Source organism: Protopterus annectens, chromosome 8.part0 (genome assembly GCF_019279795.1).
Source record: "Protopterus annectens isolate FY-2018-M chromosome 8.part0, PAN1.0, whole genome shotgun sequence".
Classification (NCBI taxonomy): domain Eukaryota; kingdom Metazoa; phylum Chordata; order Ceratodontiformes; family Protopteridae; genus Protopterus; species Protopterus annectens.
Genome location: NC_056741.1, coordinates 222,703,440 through 222,719,949, shown reverse-complemented (window position 1 = coordinate 222,719,949; position 16,510 = coordinate 222,703,440). Strand labels below are relative to the sequence as shown.

Here is a 16,510-nt window from a genome sequence, read left to right as displayed (position 1 = left end):
CTGTGTCCATTAGAGACATAAATACCAAACCAGGGATGGATTTGCTGTTCTCCATCCAATTGTCCAAGTTTAACTTGAATTAGGTTAGGAAAAAACTCTGTTTTACATGGATGGGGAATTGGTTCCAGAGACAGGGTGGTCTCTGGGATATGTGCCTGTCTCTCCAGCAGGCCCTATCTATATCACAGGCAAGGTTTAAGTCTTTAGAATGGGTAATTCTGCTGCTGTTTGTTTTGTGGATATACAGAAGTTCCATCAGAGTGGGTTCTGACAAAGCCCTGTATGCCAGGCATAGATCTCCCCTCAACAGTCTGTAGGTAACAGAATACAGGGATAAGGCCTTGAGGCAGTCTGCATAGGACATTTTACTTACTCACTACTGTAGACATGTGATGTTCAAAGGCTGGATTACTGCCTATGTGTGTCCCTAAGTCCCTGACTACTGTGTCAACTCTAAGGGGTGATGTTATTTTGGGACTTGTGTCTGTAGAAAATTCTGAGGGGGGTGTATTTTATGGATAAGTGCATATTGATGGTAATGGGGCAGTGGTCACTGAAAGCGGGGACAAGGATAGTAATGGTTGAAATGCTGGAGGAATGGCTGTTTACTAGGAAGTCAAAGAGTGAGTTGTGATTTGAGATAAGGTTAGACTGAGTTGGCTCCCTAATGAGTTAGATGAGGTCTGGATCTGCTAGTAATTCAGTAACGTCATTTGTGGATGGCTCTAATAGTTTAAGATTGAAGTCCTGATAATAAGTAAGTTCTTATTTATGTTTTATGAAGAGATTATGCTATGAATGAGTTACTGTAATTTTTAGAACAGGAATGACGGAGTGAGTTAAGCTATGGCAATATAAAGTGTGTTGTTATTTTTGTTAAGATTTTTTATTAGTAATCATCTGAACTTAGAATCAGAGTTAGTATTTGCTTGGGCAATTATGCTGATGTTAATGGGGGATTTGTACAGAAGTAGTTTCCACGACCAGGTTTTTCACTGGGTCTGGTATCAAGTAAGTCATTATATTCAAGGAAAAAATGTTTGATATTCGGGAGGTCATTTTTGAGCCAGGACTGTGTGATTGCAGTTATTTGGGGGAGGTATATGAAAGAATAAGATTGTATTATCTAGCCTGCTCCTGATACTTTTGACATTATGGAGGGTACAATAGAAACAGATTGGGTGATAGTTGGTTTGTTGAATGTCAGTGGATGAAGGTCATAAGTTAGATTCGTTATTAGATATAAGACATAATATAAATATAATTGGTGCAAATTTGATAAGATATCTGGGTAGAGATATATAGAGGTGGGAAGCTGGCACTTATGTATACAAGAAGAAATGTGTTAAGTGCAGTGATTTGAGGGTAGAGGGGTATTCATCTAGAGAGAAAAAAGTGGCTGTGCTTTGGTGGGAGGAGGAAAATAGGTAGAGTAATGGGTATGAAAAGGACTGCAATGTTGAGGTAATGAGTTTGGAAATGTTATGTTTGCAACAGAGGGGAAACGGCAGTGATGACGAAAAATGCGGTATTATTAGGTAGTGAAGAAGTGAAAGTGAGTGCGCTATAGTTAACCAGGGCTATTGGCTGCGGAAGATTGTATATTATACAACAACCCCCCATTAATATTCAAAAATGTACACGCTGATTGGTCAGCGTGCACGTTGTAAGTCAGAGTTATAGTAATGTAAAAAGGTCTGGTCGCCCGGACTTTTTCCATTACTATAACTCTTTTTTTACAGCAACGGAAAACGCAAGATCTCCATTGCTTCACACTGTCTCGCTATGTTAAAGGAGTTTAACATAGCGAGACAACTTTAAAAAAGCAACGGATCTCCGTTGCTTTTTTTAAAGCTGTCTCGCTATGTTAAACTCCTTTAACATAGAGAGACAGTTTTTAAAAAGCAACGGAGATCTTGCTTTCTCCGTTGCTTTTTTAAAAACTGTCTCGCTATGTTAAATGAGTTTAACATAGCGAGACAGCTTTAAAAAAAGCAACGGAGATTCTCCTTTGCTTTTTTTAAATCTATCTCGCTATGTTAAACCCATTTAACATAGCGAAACAGTTTGTAAAAAGCAACAGAGATCTTGCTTTCTCTGTTGCTTTTGCCCACAGCTCTGATGTACTGCATGGGCATATGCATGCGCAGTACATCAGAACTGCCGCAGAATACCAGACAGCTGTGGAAGGGCAGCAAGGAGGCATTATACAATGCCATTATTTAAGAAAAGTAATTATTTTTTTTTCTTAAATAATGTCATTGTATAATAGCAATAACCCACTTCTGGGTGTGGGTAATGCTGGATTTACCCACGGTTGGCTTTGTTTGGCCACCGGCCGCCCCGTGACCAAACCACACCAACTGTGGGTAAATCCAGCATTACCCACACCCAGGCGTGGGTTATTGCTATAATCATCTGTCTGGCAGTAGCCGATCAGTGTATGCATGCAGACATCAGCAACCTGTCACCACAGCTCAGCAACAGCAAAACAACAACAAACAGCTAAGTAACAACAGCAAATAGCTAAGTAACAATAGCTAAGAAGAAAAGTAATTCCTCCACTTGTCTACACAAGAAAATATGTTTTATTCCAAAAAATGCATCTTTGTCCACAGCAACAAATGGACATTATCCAAACTGTTAAAAACATTTTTAACATCACTTTAAAAGCTATAAGACTCAGTCATGTAGTTAGCATTGTCATTCAAGTCTGCATTTCCAGGTACCTCCCCTTTCAGAGATATTACTTTTTAATAGCAAAAAACACAAACTGTGAAAGCTCTGTTTTCCCAACATTATATGCTGCACAGGAAAGTCACTGTGCTAGGTATACTTCTGCTCTGGTGTTGCAGTTGCATCTACCTGGACAAGAGATTGTTCTTTCATAGTTTTTAACTAAGGCATTTCATTTGTTGTGTAATAATTATCCATACATTGCCTACACATCCCACATTTGAACATTTTCCATTGAGAATGATAGAAATATCTAATGAACTCCCTATTATGGTCTCAATTTTACATGTCCTATACAAAACGTTTTTGGTTCAAAACCTAAGGTTTGCATGAGGTTCAAGGGCATAACTTTTTTCAAGATGGATTTTATAATTTTACAAATGTGTCCCATGTGCACTGAAAAAGTTGTAATGAAGGAGTCAAAGGTCCTAACTTAAACATCGCAGTGTTTCTTCATAGAGAATCCTAAGTCTTTCAAGAATGGGTCTGTAAACCATACTTTTGTCACTAATAACTGCAGCTGCCATCACATCAGTGAGCTGAGCTTTGTGCTGTCTGTTGATAAGCATGTTTTAAGAACAGACATTTCTATCATGCACTGTGTCGTAATTGGTCAAGACAACTGCAGTTCAAGGCAGAGGCCTAGTCAGAAGCAGGACTCAGCAGTAGGAAATTACACAAACTGAAGTTAGCAAAGAATAACTAAAGGAAATGGCAAAAATCAAAAGAACAAGAAAGCCATTGACATTAGTTACCTTTTGTACTCGAATAGAAGAAAAAGGATCACATGTACCTCGATTCATAGTTGAAGAATCTATACTATTTACTTCACATCAGGACACTAACAAAAGTGTTCCTGTCTTGGCAAACTTGCAAACAAGCAATGACAAAAGTATGAAAGAACAGTGGGTGAACAATACATAAAGCAAGGCCATTGAAAATGATAACCAGAGCAGAAAGAGACATAGATAAACAGATTTGCCCTATTGCATGCATATATTTTGAGTTAAAGAATGAATTGCTGTACAGCGTAAACAAAGACAAAGAAGAAATACTACACCAACCGTTAGTTGCAAAAGCTTTTAGAAAACTTGTGATGACCCTAGATTTTAGCCATAATTTGGGAGAAAATTTAAGGAAGGACAACAGGATAGAATTTAAACTAGATATCAGTGGTGTTGAGCAATTACAGATATTAAAAATAACTTCTGACAGGCCTGCTCAGAATGTCAAAAGACAAAACCTCGTCTTAAGTATAGAAGTCCATTGATACCTATGCATACGGGTCTATATCATATGTCTGAAAGCTAAAAAGAGCTAACGCTCTTTTATCGACCCCAAAAAAGCCAAAACCACAAAATATCGAAGACACAGAACAGCAATTTTTTTCCCAAGGGAAAATAAAAATCGCTGTTCCGCAAAAAAATAAATAAATCTAAACACAAAATAAAGTGGGGGGCTTCACCCCACACACCCCTACTGAAATATACCAACTCCGAGATTGCACCACAGTAGAACAAATGACAAAGTCCTGAAAACGGCCCAGTGATTTTTTTTCCCTGGGAAAAAAATCTCTGTTCCGTGTTTTCGATATTTAGTGGTTTTGGCTTTTTGGGGTCGATAAAAGAGCGTTCACTCTTTTTAGCTTTCGAACATATGATATAGACCCTATCCATACTACTGAATACTGTTTCCAGTGAATAGTTTTAAAGCTTGTAGGTCTACTGGTAAACTTTATTAATGGTAACAATATATTCTAGTGATTGCTGATTATACCACTAAGTTTCCTGAAGCAGTAGCCATATCAAAAGTCAATGCTAAGTGAGTAGCCAAACAACTAATATTACTCTTTTACCAGAGTAAATATCCTCAAAATTACTGAACGGGCCAAGGAACCTCATGTATGTCCATGGTATTGTACCAGATCTACCAGTGCTTTAAAGCAAGACAGTTAAAAACTTTAGCATATCACCCTCAGACTCACGGGTTAACAGAAGGATTTAATAAAACTGTGAAATATATGGTAAAGAAGGTCACAGAAAAAAATGGTAAGAAATGGGATGAGTTATATCCCTACTTCCTTTTTGCTGTGAGAGAAGTACCCCAAGCTTTAAAAGGATTTCTTCCCCAAGACTTGCTGGGCATAGCAAAGGAGACTTGGAGGAAGGAGAAAACCCCATTTAAAATATAATAATCTAGCTAGTGTGGTGCCCATTACTGATCCCTCATCTGATGACCCTCAACTTTAAGCCAAGGAGCAAAAACATTCCTTTTCCCTTCCAGATGCCTATCAGCAGATTCTTAAGTAAGTACGAGTTCTGATGGTATGTTTCTTAACTTGAGGAGAAAAATGGTCTTCTACTTTGAAAGACTATATAAAACTGGTCACCTCTTTTGTAGCAGACATTTTCTACAAGTTATATCACACAAAAAGCACTAAAGCAAGTGATTCACTTCAGTCCTGACCACAAAAGCAGAATTTACATTCTGGCATTCATAAATGCTTTTACAGAAATGAATAAACAAGCAACCAATATGCAGTAACTTATCACACCCCCTAACACCCTGTACCTAGGACCACTACTCCCTTTGCCCCACCCTAGCTACACTTCTGCTCTGTGGAAACTTACAAGAAAGGTTGAAATTAAAAATTTTTGGTAATAGTTAAGGAACACTTGTAAATGGCACAAGAGATGCAACAAGATTCAAAATAAAAATGCCAGACTTGGGTTTAAAATTGGGCGCATAATCATTGTGTTATTTCCCCCTACTGAAAGTAATTCCTATTGAGATTCAAGAACCCTGTAAATTGTTAGAAAAACAGACAAAAATGAAATGTAAAGTAAGACAAAATATGAACAGAAAATGAGAAAAGATGTAAGAGAAATGTGTTAAAACCTCAAAAGGACGCAGACTGCTGTGAGCTGCATGGAATCCGACATGGGTACCATAGCTATGGTGCCACAGAATTTTTCCTGCTGTTTAGGCAAATGAAACACTGTCTAAATCCCAAAAGAAAGAAGCACAAAAGATTATACAGAGAAATAATGAGATCTTTTCTGAGCTACCCTAGCATCATACTGAAACTGTGCCAGGAAGAATTTAATTTAAATCCATATAAGATACTAGAGTCCCACAGAAAAACTGAAAATAGAGAAGTTATAAAAATGCTTAAACTGTTAGTTATTGGAGAGCCCCAAAGAAAAGAAAATAATCTGATTTTATTAATCCCTAATCTGATTGTATTAATCCCTAATCTGGATGGTTCCATAACATCTTGTAATGATTTCTGGAAACTAAATGAGATATCTAGGTTTGACATTTATTATGTCCAGTGCATGAAGTCTTAGGTAGGCTAAGTAAACTATAGGTTCCAACCACTCTAATGTTGATCAAGCAGCTCTGATAGCCACTCAATCCTAAAGCCAAAGAGATGACATTGTTTTCCACCAGGAAATCTGTTTTTCATTCTACTTTCTTATACATTGGGCTTCATAGAGGTCCTGACACTTTTCAAAGGATCATGGGTAAAGCTCTGAAATCTCATATCAGGTACTCAAGTGTGTACCTCAATAACATGATAATCTATTCAGAAAAGTGGGAGTTGCATTTAGCCAAAATACAAGTTGTACTGGACCCTTTACAACAGGCAAGATTTACTGGTAATGGTGTCAAAAGAAAATATTGTAAAACAGAAGTCAAAAACTCAGAATATGTGACTGGGAGAAAGCTAATTAGACACAAACAGACAAAACAGATACCATCAAGATCTGGCATATATTCAGCACCAAATAACAAGTGGAATAGAATTCTACTACATAAAGTTTGTACCCACCTTTACTACCATAGCTTGTCCTCTGACAGACCTCACAAAAAGGAAGTTGCCCTTCTGATAAAAATCAATGCAGAAGTAGCAGGTGAGGTTTTTATCCACCTGACAACTCTCTCTTTTGTTCAGATCCAGTTCTAGCTGACCATGATTTTAATAAACTTTTAGTTTTGTACACCAAACCCCCTTTTCCCTATTTTCTACATGAGTCAGGGGTCTCATATCAACTGTCACCATCTCTCTATTCAGTGCCTCTCTCCTACCTTCCTCAAAACTCATGCCTGACTGTCGCAGGTTTTTCGTCACACAATACATCCTTCTCTGTGCTGGGCGCCGTTGTTTCCTTCTTCCTGTCTGTCCCAAATCTTCTTCACCAGATTGTCTTCTGCTTTTATGCACATGTTTCCTCTTTGGCCTTTTCTGCCAGTGGAGCTACTTTGACTTTTGCTCTTAAGTCCTCATTTCTTCATCTGTCCCACAGTGTACATACTGCCACCCACCTCAGGCACTTCACTTCCATCATGTCTAGCATCCAGAACTGCTCTGCCTTTACTGCTGAGGTTTCTATACTATACAGTAGTACTCGTCACACCAATATTGTGTACACCTTACTTTTCAGCTTGGTTGGCATTCTTCTGTCATATATTACCCCTGACACTCTGTACCAGCAGGCTGCAGCTCCATTGATTCCAGCTTTGACTTCCTCATTCTCACTTTCCTTCTCTTCAGCCACCATCCCACGTACCTGAAGCTGTTAAACTGTTCCACTGTATTCTCTTTTATCTTAAATGTCAGCTTCTTCTGATTTCCCCCATTTGCTGACACTACAACAATCTTATCATAGGTTCATAGGTTAGTACTAGGCTAACTGCCCTTGTGAGCCATTTTATGCCCAGCCAATTATCCCCTGTGAGATTCAAACCCTGTACCTTGTGTTTGCAAGGCAAACACCTTAACCATTAGGCCATCCTCCCAACCCCTACATCTGTACTCACTTTCATCCCAACTGCCTTCAATTTTGCATTCCATTCCCCTATCCTTTGCTTAAGTTCTTGCTCAGAGTCTGCCTATATTGCCACATCATCTGCATACAGTAATTTTGTTGCTCTATCTCCCCCTGACCTATTTCCTAATGTAGTCCATCACCAGTATGAACAGCATTTGGCTCAGAGCTGAACCCTGATGCAGACCCATTCCCACTGGGAATCCCTCTTTGACACTAACCACTGTTTGTACTGGAGTCATTGGGTCCTTGTACATATCCTGCCAATGTTTATGGGACTTCAGACAACCACAGGACTGCCTAAATCAGCTTTATAGGGACCTTTTCATAAACTTTCTCTAGGTCTAGGAATGCCCAGTTGGACTCTTTCCTCATCTCTACCTTCTTCGCAAGTATCTGTCTCACTGCAAATGTCAGGTCAGTTGTGCTGCATCCTGATCTGAATCTGAACTGCTCATCTCCCATCTTACTTTCTACTTCTCTGTGTATTCATTTATCAGTCATCCTCTCCAGAACTTTCATGTAGTGAGACAGGAGTATGTTACCTCTGCATAGCCCACAGTTGTGAATGCCCCCTTGGTTCTTGAACACTGGCACAAGTATGCTTATTTTCCAGTCATCTGGGATACGCCTTTCTTTCCATACTGCTATGAGTACCCTCAGAAGCTATGTCTCCCCTATCTTACCCAACATCTGCTGTGATCTCATCTGAGCCCATTGCATTCCTTGACTTCATTGTCTTAGTGCTGTCCTTACTAATTTCATTGTAGGCTGTGTCTGGGGCAGTACAGTTTTGGTGTTTTCTTTTTTCAGAAGCTGCTGAAAATACTCTTTCCCTGTCTCTTTCATGTCTTATGGACTAGTGAGCTCTTTGTTGTTGGCATCTCTTACGAAGGGTGTCTGACTGTCTTCTTTATATTTCTGTATTTGCCTTGCGACATGATGTATTTTCTTTATGCCATCTGCTGAGACACTTTCCAGATATTGGTAGAATGTCTTTGATGCCTTGTTATTGCAACTCCTCTCATAGCCTCTTTGTTAGCAAATCAGTATTCCTTCCTAATCTATCTTTTCTATCTCCCATTTTTCCAGTACTCCTTTCTTTTGATGATTTCCTGGAGTTCTGCATTCCACCAGCTGCTCTTCTGAGGTACTTTATTTCCATACCTGCCTCAACCACGTATCTGTTGTGCAGTCCTCACACGTGTTGTTTTGAGGTGCTGCCATTCTTCTTCAACTCCACCTATTTCTTCTTCTTCCTGAGGTGCTAGAGCCCCAAGTAATTTCTTGAACATTTCTACCTTCTCTGTGGTCAACTTCTAGGTCATCCGCCTACTCTCTGTTAACCTTAGAGCCTTCTTTGACCAGAGCTTGCAGACAGTTCTGGCAACCAGTGATTTATACTCTGGTATACTGCATTTTTTTTCATGTCAGTGTTCCTACAAGAGTCTCCACTCTTGATTACAAAATTCTTCTCCAAGGAAGGCAAACATCTCTAATCTTGTTATCTTTAAAGCTTTCCATTAACTATACCTTTCCAAGATTTTCAGATTGCTTATATGGTTACTTTCTTTATTAGCATATACACTGATTATGTAACTGTCAGGTTTTATTAATAGTATGTACAATATTAAAGATGTTTGCCTTCCATGAAGAGGGATTTTGTGATGAAGAGTGTAAACTCTTGTAAGAACTCTGAAACAAAGAAACTACACTTTACCAGAAAACTACCTATGGATTTACCTGTGGAGTACCAGAAATGTATACATGGGCTTACTTCTGAAGTACCAGAACTCTCTCTATAGGTTTACTTATGGAGTACCAGAAATCTATCTATGGGTTTACTTGTGGAAGACCAGGAACATCATTCTGGAATTGTAAGGCAGCATGATCAGAACTGAAGTACCTGAGGACTGTAAAGAATGTTAACATTTCATTAAGGGACTTCAAAGCTGAGCAGACAGACTCAGAACTGGAATGCAAGTAAAATGCGTAATAGTTTTAGTTTTCATTTTTTATTGGAAGTGAACTCTGTTTTAGATCTTGCATATAGTTTTCATTTTTGTGGAGGATAAACTTCATTTTAGATCTTGCTCTGTAAATAACCTGTACTTAACTCATATTTACTCATATTGTCTAGACACGGGCACACACATGCACACAATTTTTAAAATAAAAGCTGGAGAATAAAAACCTGATGCACACTTAAAATGTATATATACATGGTCCCTGAAGTAAGCAAACTATTATTTTTGCACATTTAAGTTAAAACAGATTATCATTATAGGAAGGAAAAGAATCAGGATGCAGACCTGCTTTTGCCCCAGTAGTGGTAGCAATGCAATCATCATCATCATCATATCGCTAGTTATAATGTCACTGCATACACGGGATGAAAAAGTGTGATGTGAATGTTGCAAGATTTTGTGCATATATGTAGTTAATCTGTATTTTTATTTATTTATTTTACATTTGTTAACTGGACTAGTCTAACTGGATATATGCCCATTTTCAGTAGAGGCCCAGGGAGAAAAGCTCCAATAGTAGCACAGAGCATTTATAGAAAAAAACAGTCTTAACACTAAGCAAATGAAAGGACACAAAGAAGACAGTAAGTAGTAATAACATGACAATGGAGAGCATTACAACAAGATATTGTCATACAGGATAAGACAAGTAATTTTACAATATGATACATGAGATAATTTACAGTAAATTAAAAAATTATATTCACAAAGTAAGTTAATTTAAGTTTACTAGTTACAGTTACTGCTTACAGAGGGAGTAAGCAGCATAGTTTTAGTAAAAAAAAGTGGAACTATGGAGATAAATATATATTTTACTATCAGTGGTTATTACCTTTGCATGACTTTTTGTCACTCATTAGTTTAAATCCAGCTCTGCAGGAACAAAAGTAGCCTCCCAAATAGTTGTGGCAGTAGTGGTCACAGACTGAGGCCTTTTGAATAAAGTCTCCCATTCCTTCTTCCACCACATTGCTCTGGGAACACTCATCCAAATCTGTAATGAGAAAAATGAATAATGTACGTAGATAGAAACAGTAGCACAGGAATACTGCTATAGGATTAGACCAAGTGTCATCCTAATTCTGTATCCCTCTTTGCTAGATCCCTTACAATTGTGTAAGCATTTTTGTCTGTTTCATTTAAGCATCTCCTATCATCTTCAATTAGATTAATTTATTTATAAAATAATGCTATTTATTTACCAGCAAAAGCATGTTCTTACTTACTTTTATTTCCTTCAAATCCAGACGTTCCACTCCCATAACACATGTATAGACAGGTATGCATGCTCACACACACACACACACACACACACACACACACACACACACACACACACACACACACACACACACAAATACGTATGCAAATAAAATTTCATTCAGTTTCATTTCTTTTTTCAAGCTATATGGTGGTGCAGCGGGTAATACTTTCACGGTGGTGCAGCGGTAGCATTGTTTCCTCACAGCAAGATGTTCTCCTGTTCGATTCTCAGCTTGTGTTGGGAGTACCTTCTGTGTGGAGTCTGCATATCCTCCCCGCGGTCGAGTGGGTGTTTGAAAGACATGCCTTGAATGGGTGTGCCTTCACTGAAGGTTGGGCGTTGGGCTGGCAACTCGGCATCATAAAAATCTACTGCCAATCATTAGTGGAATGGAGTTCCGCTGTGGCGACCCCTAACCGGGAAAAGACAAACAACAACAACAACCTTCTAACCTCAGCTACATGACTGTCACTGTTCAACCACACTGTATGTCATGTGTTTTTGTTTGTTCAGTAATAACTATATTCCTGTTTTAGACCCATCATTTTCAATAGTAGACTATTATCCTTGTGAGCTACCTTTTATTATCTGCTAGGCCTCATAATTTTTCTGTTAGACATTTTACTTTTGACATGGTCATAAATTTTGAAGGCTGGCCTGCCAATATAAGGAATGTATTTAGATGACAGACTCATCAACAGTGCCAAATGAATGTCACAAGCCCATCAAGATCAATTCACAACTGAGTGCACATTCTCATGGAGGAAGTTGTGACCACAAGCCCCCTAGTGCAATTCTCAAACTCGTAGCCTAAGCCCTGGAATAAAAAAAAAACAACAATACTAGAGAACAGTGAATGTCAAGCATTGCTGTTCTCCTTTAAGGTATTTTTTTTTTTTGCTGGAGGCAAGCCTCCTGCAACCCTCACTCTCTCTGTGTATATATATATCTTAGGTCTACAAGAGGGTAGTGAGACCAGCTATGTTATATGGGTTGGAGATAGTGGCATTGACAAAAAGGCAGGAGTCAGAGCTTGACGTGGCAGAGTTGAAGATGTTAAGATTTGCATTGGGTGTGACGAGGGTGGACAGGATTAGGAATAAGTATATTAGAGGGTCAGCCCAGGTTGGAAGGTTTGGAGACAAAAGCCAGAGAGGCAAGATTATGTTGGTTTTGACATGTGCTGAGGAGGGATGCTGAGTATACTGGGAAAAATATGCTAAGGATGAAGCTACCAGGTAACAGGAAAAGAGGAAGGCCTAAGATAAGGTTTATGGATGTGGTGAGAGAGGACATGCAGGTGGTTGGTGTGACAGAGCAAGATGCAGAGGACAGGAAGAAATGAAAAGAGGTGATTTGCTGTGGTGACCCCTAACGGGAACAGCCGAAAGAAATATATATATATATATATATATATATATATATATATATATATATATATATATATATATATATATATATATATATATATATATATATATATATATATGGGTCTACTTCATTTGATCGACAGACCATTTGATCGAAACTCATTTGATCTAAATTGCGACCCTGGAGTTTGTATATATAGTTGGGTGGCACAGCCCTATTTTCGTTTAAAATGGGTATCTTTTGTTCTAGTTTCTTTTTTTAAAGGAAACTTTGTGGGGGGGGCTTCACCTCTCACACACCCCCTAACTATATATACCAACTCCAGGGTCGCACAACATTGGGGAGGGGGACAAATCCCAGTTTTATGCCTTGAATACTGGTTTTCGACCAAATAAAATTTCAATCAAATGAGTTTTGATCAAATGGTCTGTCGATCAAATGAAGTAGACCCATATATATATATATATATATATATATATATATATATATATATATGTGTGTGTGTGTGTGTTGTTGTGTCTTTTGGCTTTTCCCGGTTAGGGGTCGCCACAGCGGAACTCCGGTCCGCTAATGATTGGTAGTTGATTTTTACGTGCCGAGTTACCAGCCCTGATGCACAAACTTCAACGAAGGTACGCCCATTCACGCATGTCTCCAACCTTCAATGAAGGTATGCCCATTCACACATGTCTCCATACAGAAGACACTCTAGCTGAGAATCGAACCGGACAGCGTCTTACTGTGAGGCGACAACACTACCGCAGCATAAAAACATTGCAATTTCCATACCTCAGAGAAAATGTAATATTATGAGTCTAGTTATTCCTGGACTCAAACAAATAAGTCTTTGACAGTTACTTGAGACTACAGCATCATCTAAAATGATCCCCCTCTCTCAATTCATTCAACTTGAAAAATGGACACACTCATCTCAAATACCACTGAATACCAAAAAATAAATAAATATGATCTTTACCCTGGCAAAAACCATATAAATATCCTTGAATTTCATGCTATTACTGTTATTACCACTACCCTAGGCTCATGGGTAAGTGGTAGGCTAGCTGTCCTTCCAGGCCATTTTAAGTCTAGCTAATTTCCCTTCAAAGGTGAAAATCAAACCAGTACCTTGTACCTGTAAGATAAACAGCATAGCTGTTATGCCAATCCCCACCCATCTACTACAAGAAAGCTGTGACAACAAGCTATCATTTTTCAGCAGATGAGCCACATTGTCACAAAAGCAAACCAAAAACTAGGTGCAATATAGAAAATTAAACTTTGCCTGATACACCAAGTATGCACACATTCAGCACAGACCCTACTTTTTCCAACCACTTTGTGCCCCCTCCTCATTTTAATTAACATACAAAAGACATTCCTGAACAAACTAGAAAAGTGCTACTGTAGAAAAGTTATGTTTGAAGCCAACCTTCGGGAACAAAGGATACCACTGTAGTGGAAGATTATAATAGCAGTGATCTAGATGGCTACCCAGGGCCCACAGGTCCAGGTGGGACCTATGGCTTGCCAGTCAGCTTCATATTTTATTAAAATTTTATTATGTTTACCACTGCTAACTCATTTTAGTTAACTTGTGTGCTGAACAATCCACCAGATAATCATTTTGTTTACTTCTTAAAAAGATTTAGAAGAAAAATGTGGAGAGTGGCCAGTCAGGTATTTATCCTTGTGCAATCACAATGCCTATCATCTGCATATGCACCGAATAGGACAGTGCCACCCAGCTAGGTGTGCTTTGTTTGTTTTTTTGTTTATTTAGTTAGTTATTGTTAATATCAAATAAACATTTCTTTACTAGAAAAAATGTCTCAGTATGGCTGTACCCAAAGCAGCTGCAACACTTTGCACTTTGCCATCTCATAAAACATTGGGATGGTAAAATGCCAAATGCCACATGGACGTTAAATGGTAAAGTTAAAGGTCATACTGGTTTGCGTTCCTAATTTAAAAGAACAACAGCACGAGGGAAGTTATTATTTTTAACCATCTGTTGGCAGTCACTTCAGTAGACTGCCATTGGAGTACATTGCTGGTGGGGCTATGGAATCATTTGGTCAATTGTTAAAAATGCTGGACAGTAGAAATGACTCAGTATTAAAAATACTCAAAACAAAGAGCAAAAAGGTAACATAGAGAAAGCTTAAATGCTACCAACAGCCAAAATGACCCCAAAGTAAACCACAGTCTTCACTGTGTAATACCTAAACATTACAATTATAACACAACTACTGCATTATTTCTCATCCATGGCATGTGATTGATAGTATATTTAGCTCATTCTCTCCCTGATTTTATCTCACTTTTTTACCTGCTCTTCACAAAATTTGTAATTTTCTAGCAAATTGCTGAAGCTTATAGTCACTAAGCAGTAACAGACATACACGTTTCAGACTTTATATACTTCAAAAAAATGCATGTTAATTCAAAAACTGCTTTTATAACAAATTTCAAAATATGTAAGGGTGATATTTACAATTTAGCCTTTGTCACCATTACTTTTTGGATTTCCATGAGTATTGTGTTGAGGCGGATACTTTTTTATTTCAATCAGATGAAGTGATGGAGTCTGTTGATGAAAGCAACTTATTTTGCTTGCTCAGTTTAAACAGCTAAGGACTAATGTTCATTTGTATGAAATAAATTACATTTTTTTAAACAAGTATTTATGTAAGTTAGATTTGGGACTCTAAAATGCTCATAGTTGTGAGTGCACGTGTGTGTGTATGCATGTGTGTGTGAGTGATATGAAAGAAAGACCTTGCAACTTAGTTCTAGATGGAAGAAAGACCCATCAACTTACTATTTCACTCTTTGCCTTAAAATGTACAAGATAAAGTGGCTACGACTGCTGTGTGCTGTTGGGACTGTTTGTGGATAAAAATAACTTACCCAGTGGTTATTTGTTCAGTTAACCAACTGGTTTTGCAGGACTGAAAGTTATTTGTTCAGTTAACCAAATGGTTTTGCAGGACTAATGTACATTTGTGTGAAATAACTTGGAATACTTGTGGATGCTGTTTATGAGAAAATTGAAGTTGCACAACTTTCAGCTCTCCCTGAATTCACTGAACGTCTCATTTTTCACCTAATATTTTTAGTTTATGCCTCTTTAAATATGTGTAAGTTGTTTTTTCCTGATAAGACACTGATAATTACAGTCAGTAAGTATGACACATGTTTGAGTTTCAGACTTCATATCTTTTAGAAAAATACATGCCAATGCAAAAGCTTTTATTTTGGCAACTTTTTTAAGTATCTAAGAGCAATATTTATAATATCTTCCTGATCTTGCAGCATTGTCCCTCATTATTTTTTTTTTTTTTTGCTTTTTTCCTATTTCTTGTTCAAAGAGGTTGAAAGGTATTACTTTTTGTCACAATCAGTTGAAGCATACACACAGCAAAATGGCTATAAATTCTGAGTAAGGGTGAGGTAGAAAGGGGTGAGTTCTGTATGTAGATCATCTTCTTCTTTTTCCCAGTTAGGGGTCGCCACAGTGGATCATCTGTCCGCTCATGATTGGCAATGGAGTTTTACGGTGTTGAGTTGCCAGCCCGACACCCAACCTTCCACAGAAGGCACACACATGCACACACTCACACCTAGGGCCAATTTAGAGTGTCCAATTCACCTACTGCATGTCTTTGGGATGTGGGAGAAAACTGGAGCACCCAGAGGAAACCCACGAGACCACAGGGAGGACATGCAGACTCCGCACAGAAGGCACCCCAGCCAAGGATCGAACCGGAGAACCTCTTGCTGTGAGGCGGCAACGCTAACCGCCGCACCACCGTGGCTTCCCTGAGCTCTGTATGTAGATATAAGAAACATAATCTCTTGCTTCTTGCTCAGGTTAAACAGTCTGGCTTTACAGGACTAGTGTGTATTTGCATGTAATTAGCTGAAGTGCTTGGGCTATTATGAGATTCTGTGGAAACAAAAGACACATGTCCAGTGGTCTTACTTGGTTAACAAATGTGTAAAATAAAAAAAAAAATCATTTATTGTGTTGATAATTATTTATTTTTACCAAAATTAGACATCTGAGATGTACATATTCAATGAAGTTATAATTGATGGCTGCTCCTGATGTCATGATCACATTGAACAGTCAAAAGTCTGACTTTGCAGGACTGCTGTTCATTTGTGTTGAGTAACTTGAAGTATTTGACAATTTTTTTTTTGTTATCACAATCAGACATTTAGATTTATGACTGTGTCTCTGATCATGACCAAGTTGTGTTAAGACTCAGATG

The 16,510-nt window shown here is 38.2% G+C and overlaps 1 protein-coding gene across 1 annotated transcript in view; it reads right to left on the bottom strand.

Moving 5' to 3' along the window:
- The window catches only part of LOC122808713 (complement C1r subcomponent-like), a 365,688-nt gene that overhangs the window by 243,252 nt on the left and 105,926 nt on the right, over positions 1-16,510 (bottom strand). Inside the window, exon 4 of the mRNA XM_044079702.1 lies at positions 10,428-10,589. Within this exon, the coding sequence (XP_043935637.1) occupies positions 10,428-10,589 (162 nt within the window). The remainder of the gene's footprint in view (positions 1-10,427; positions 10,590-16,510) is intronic.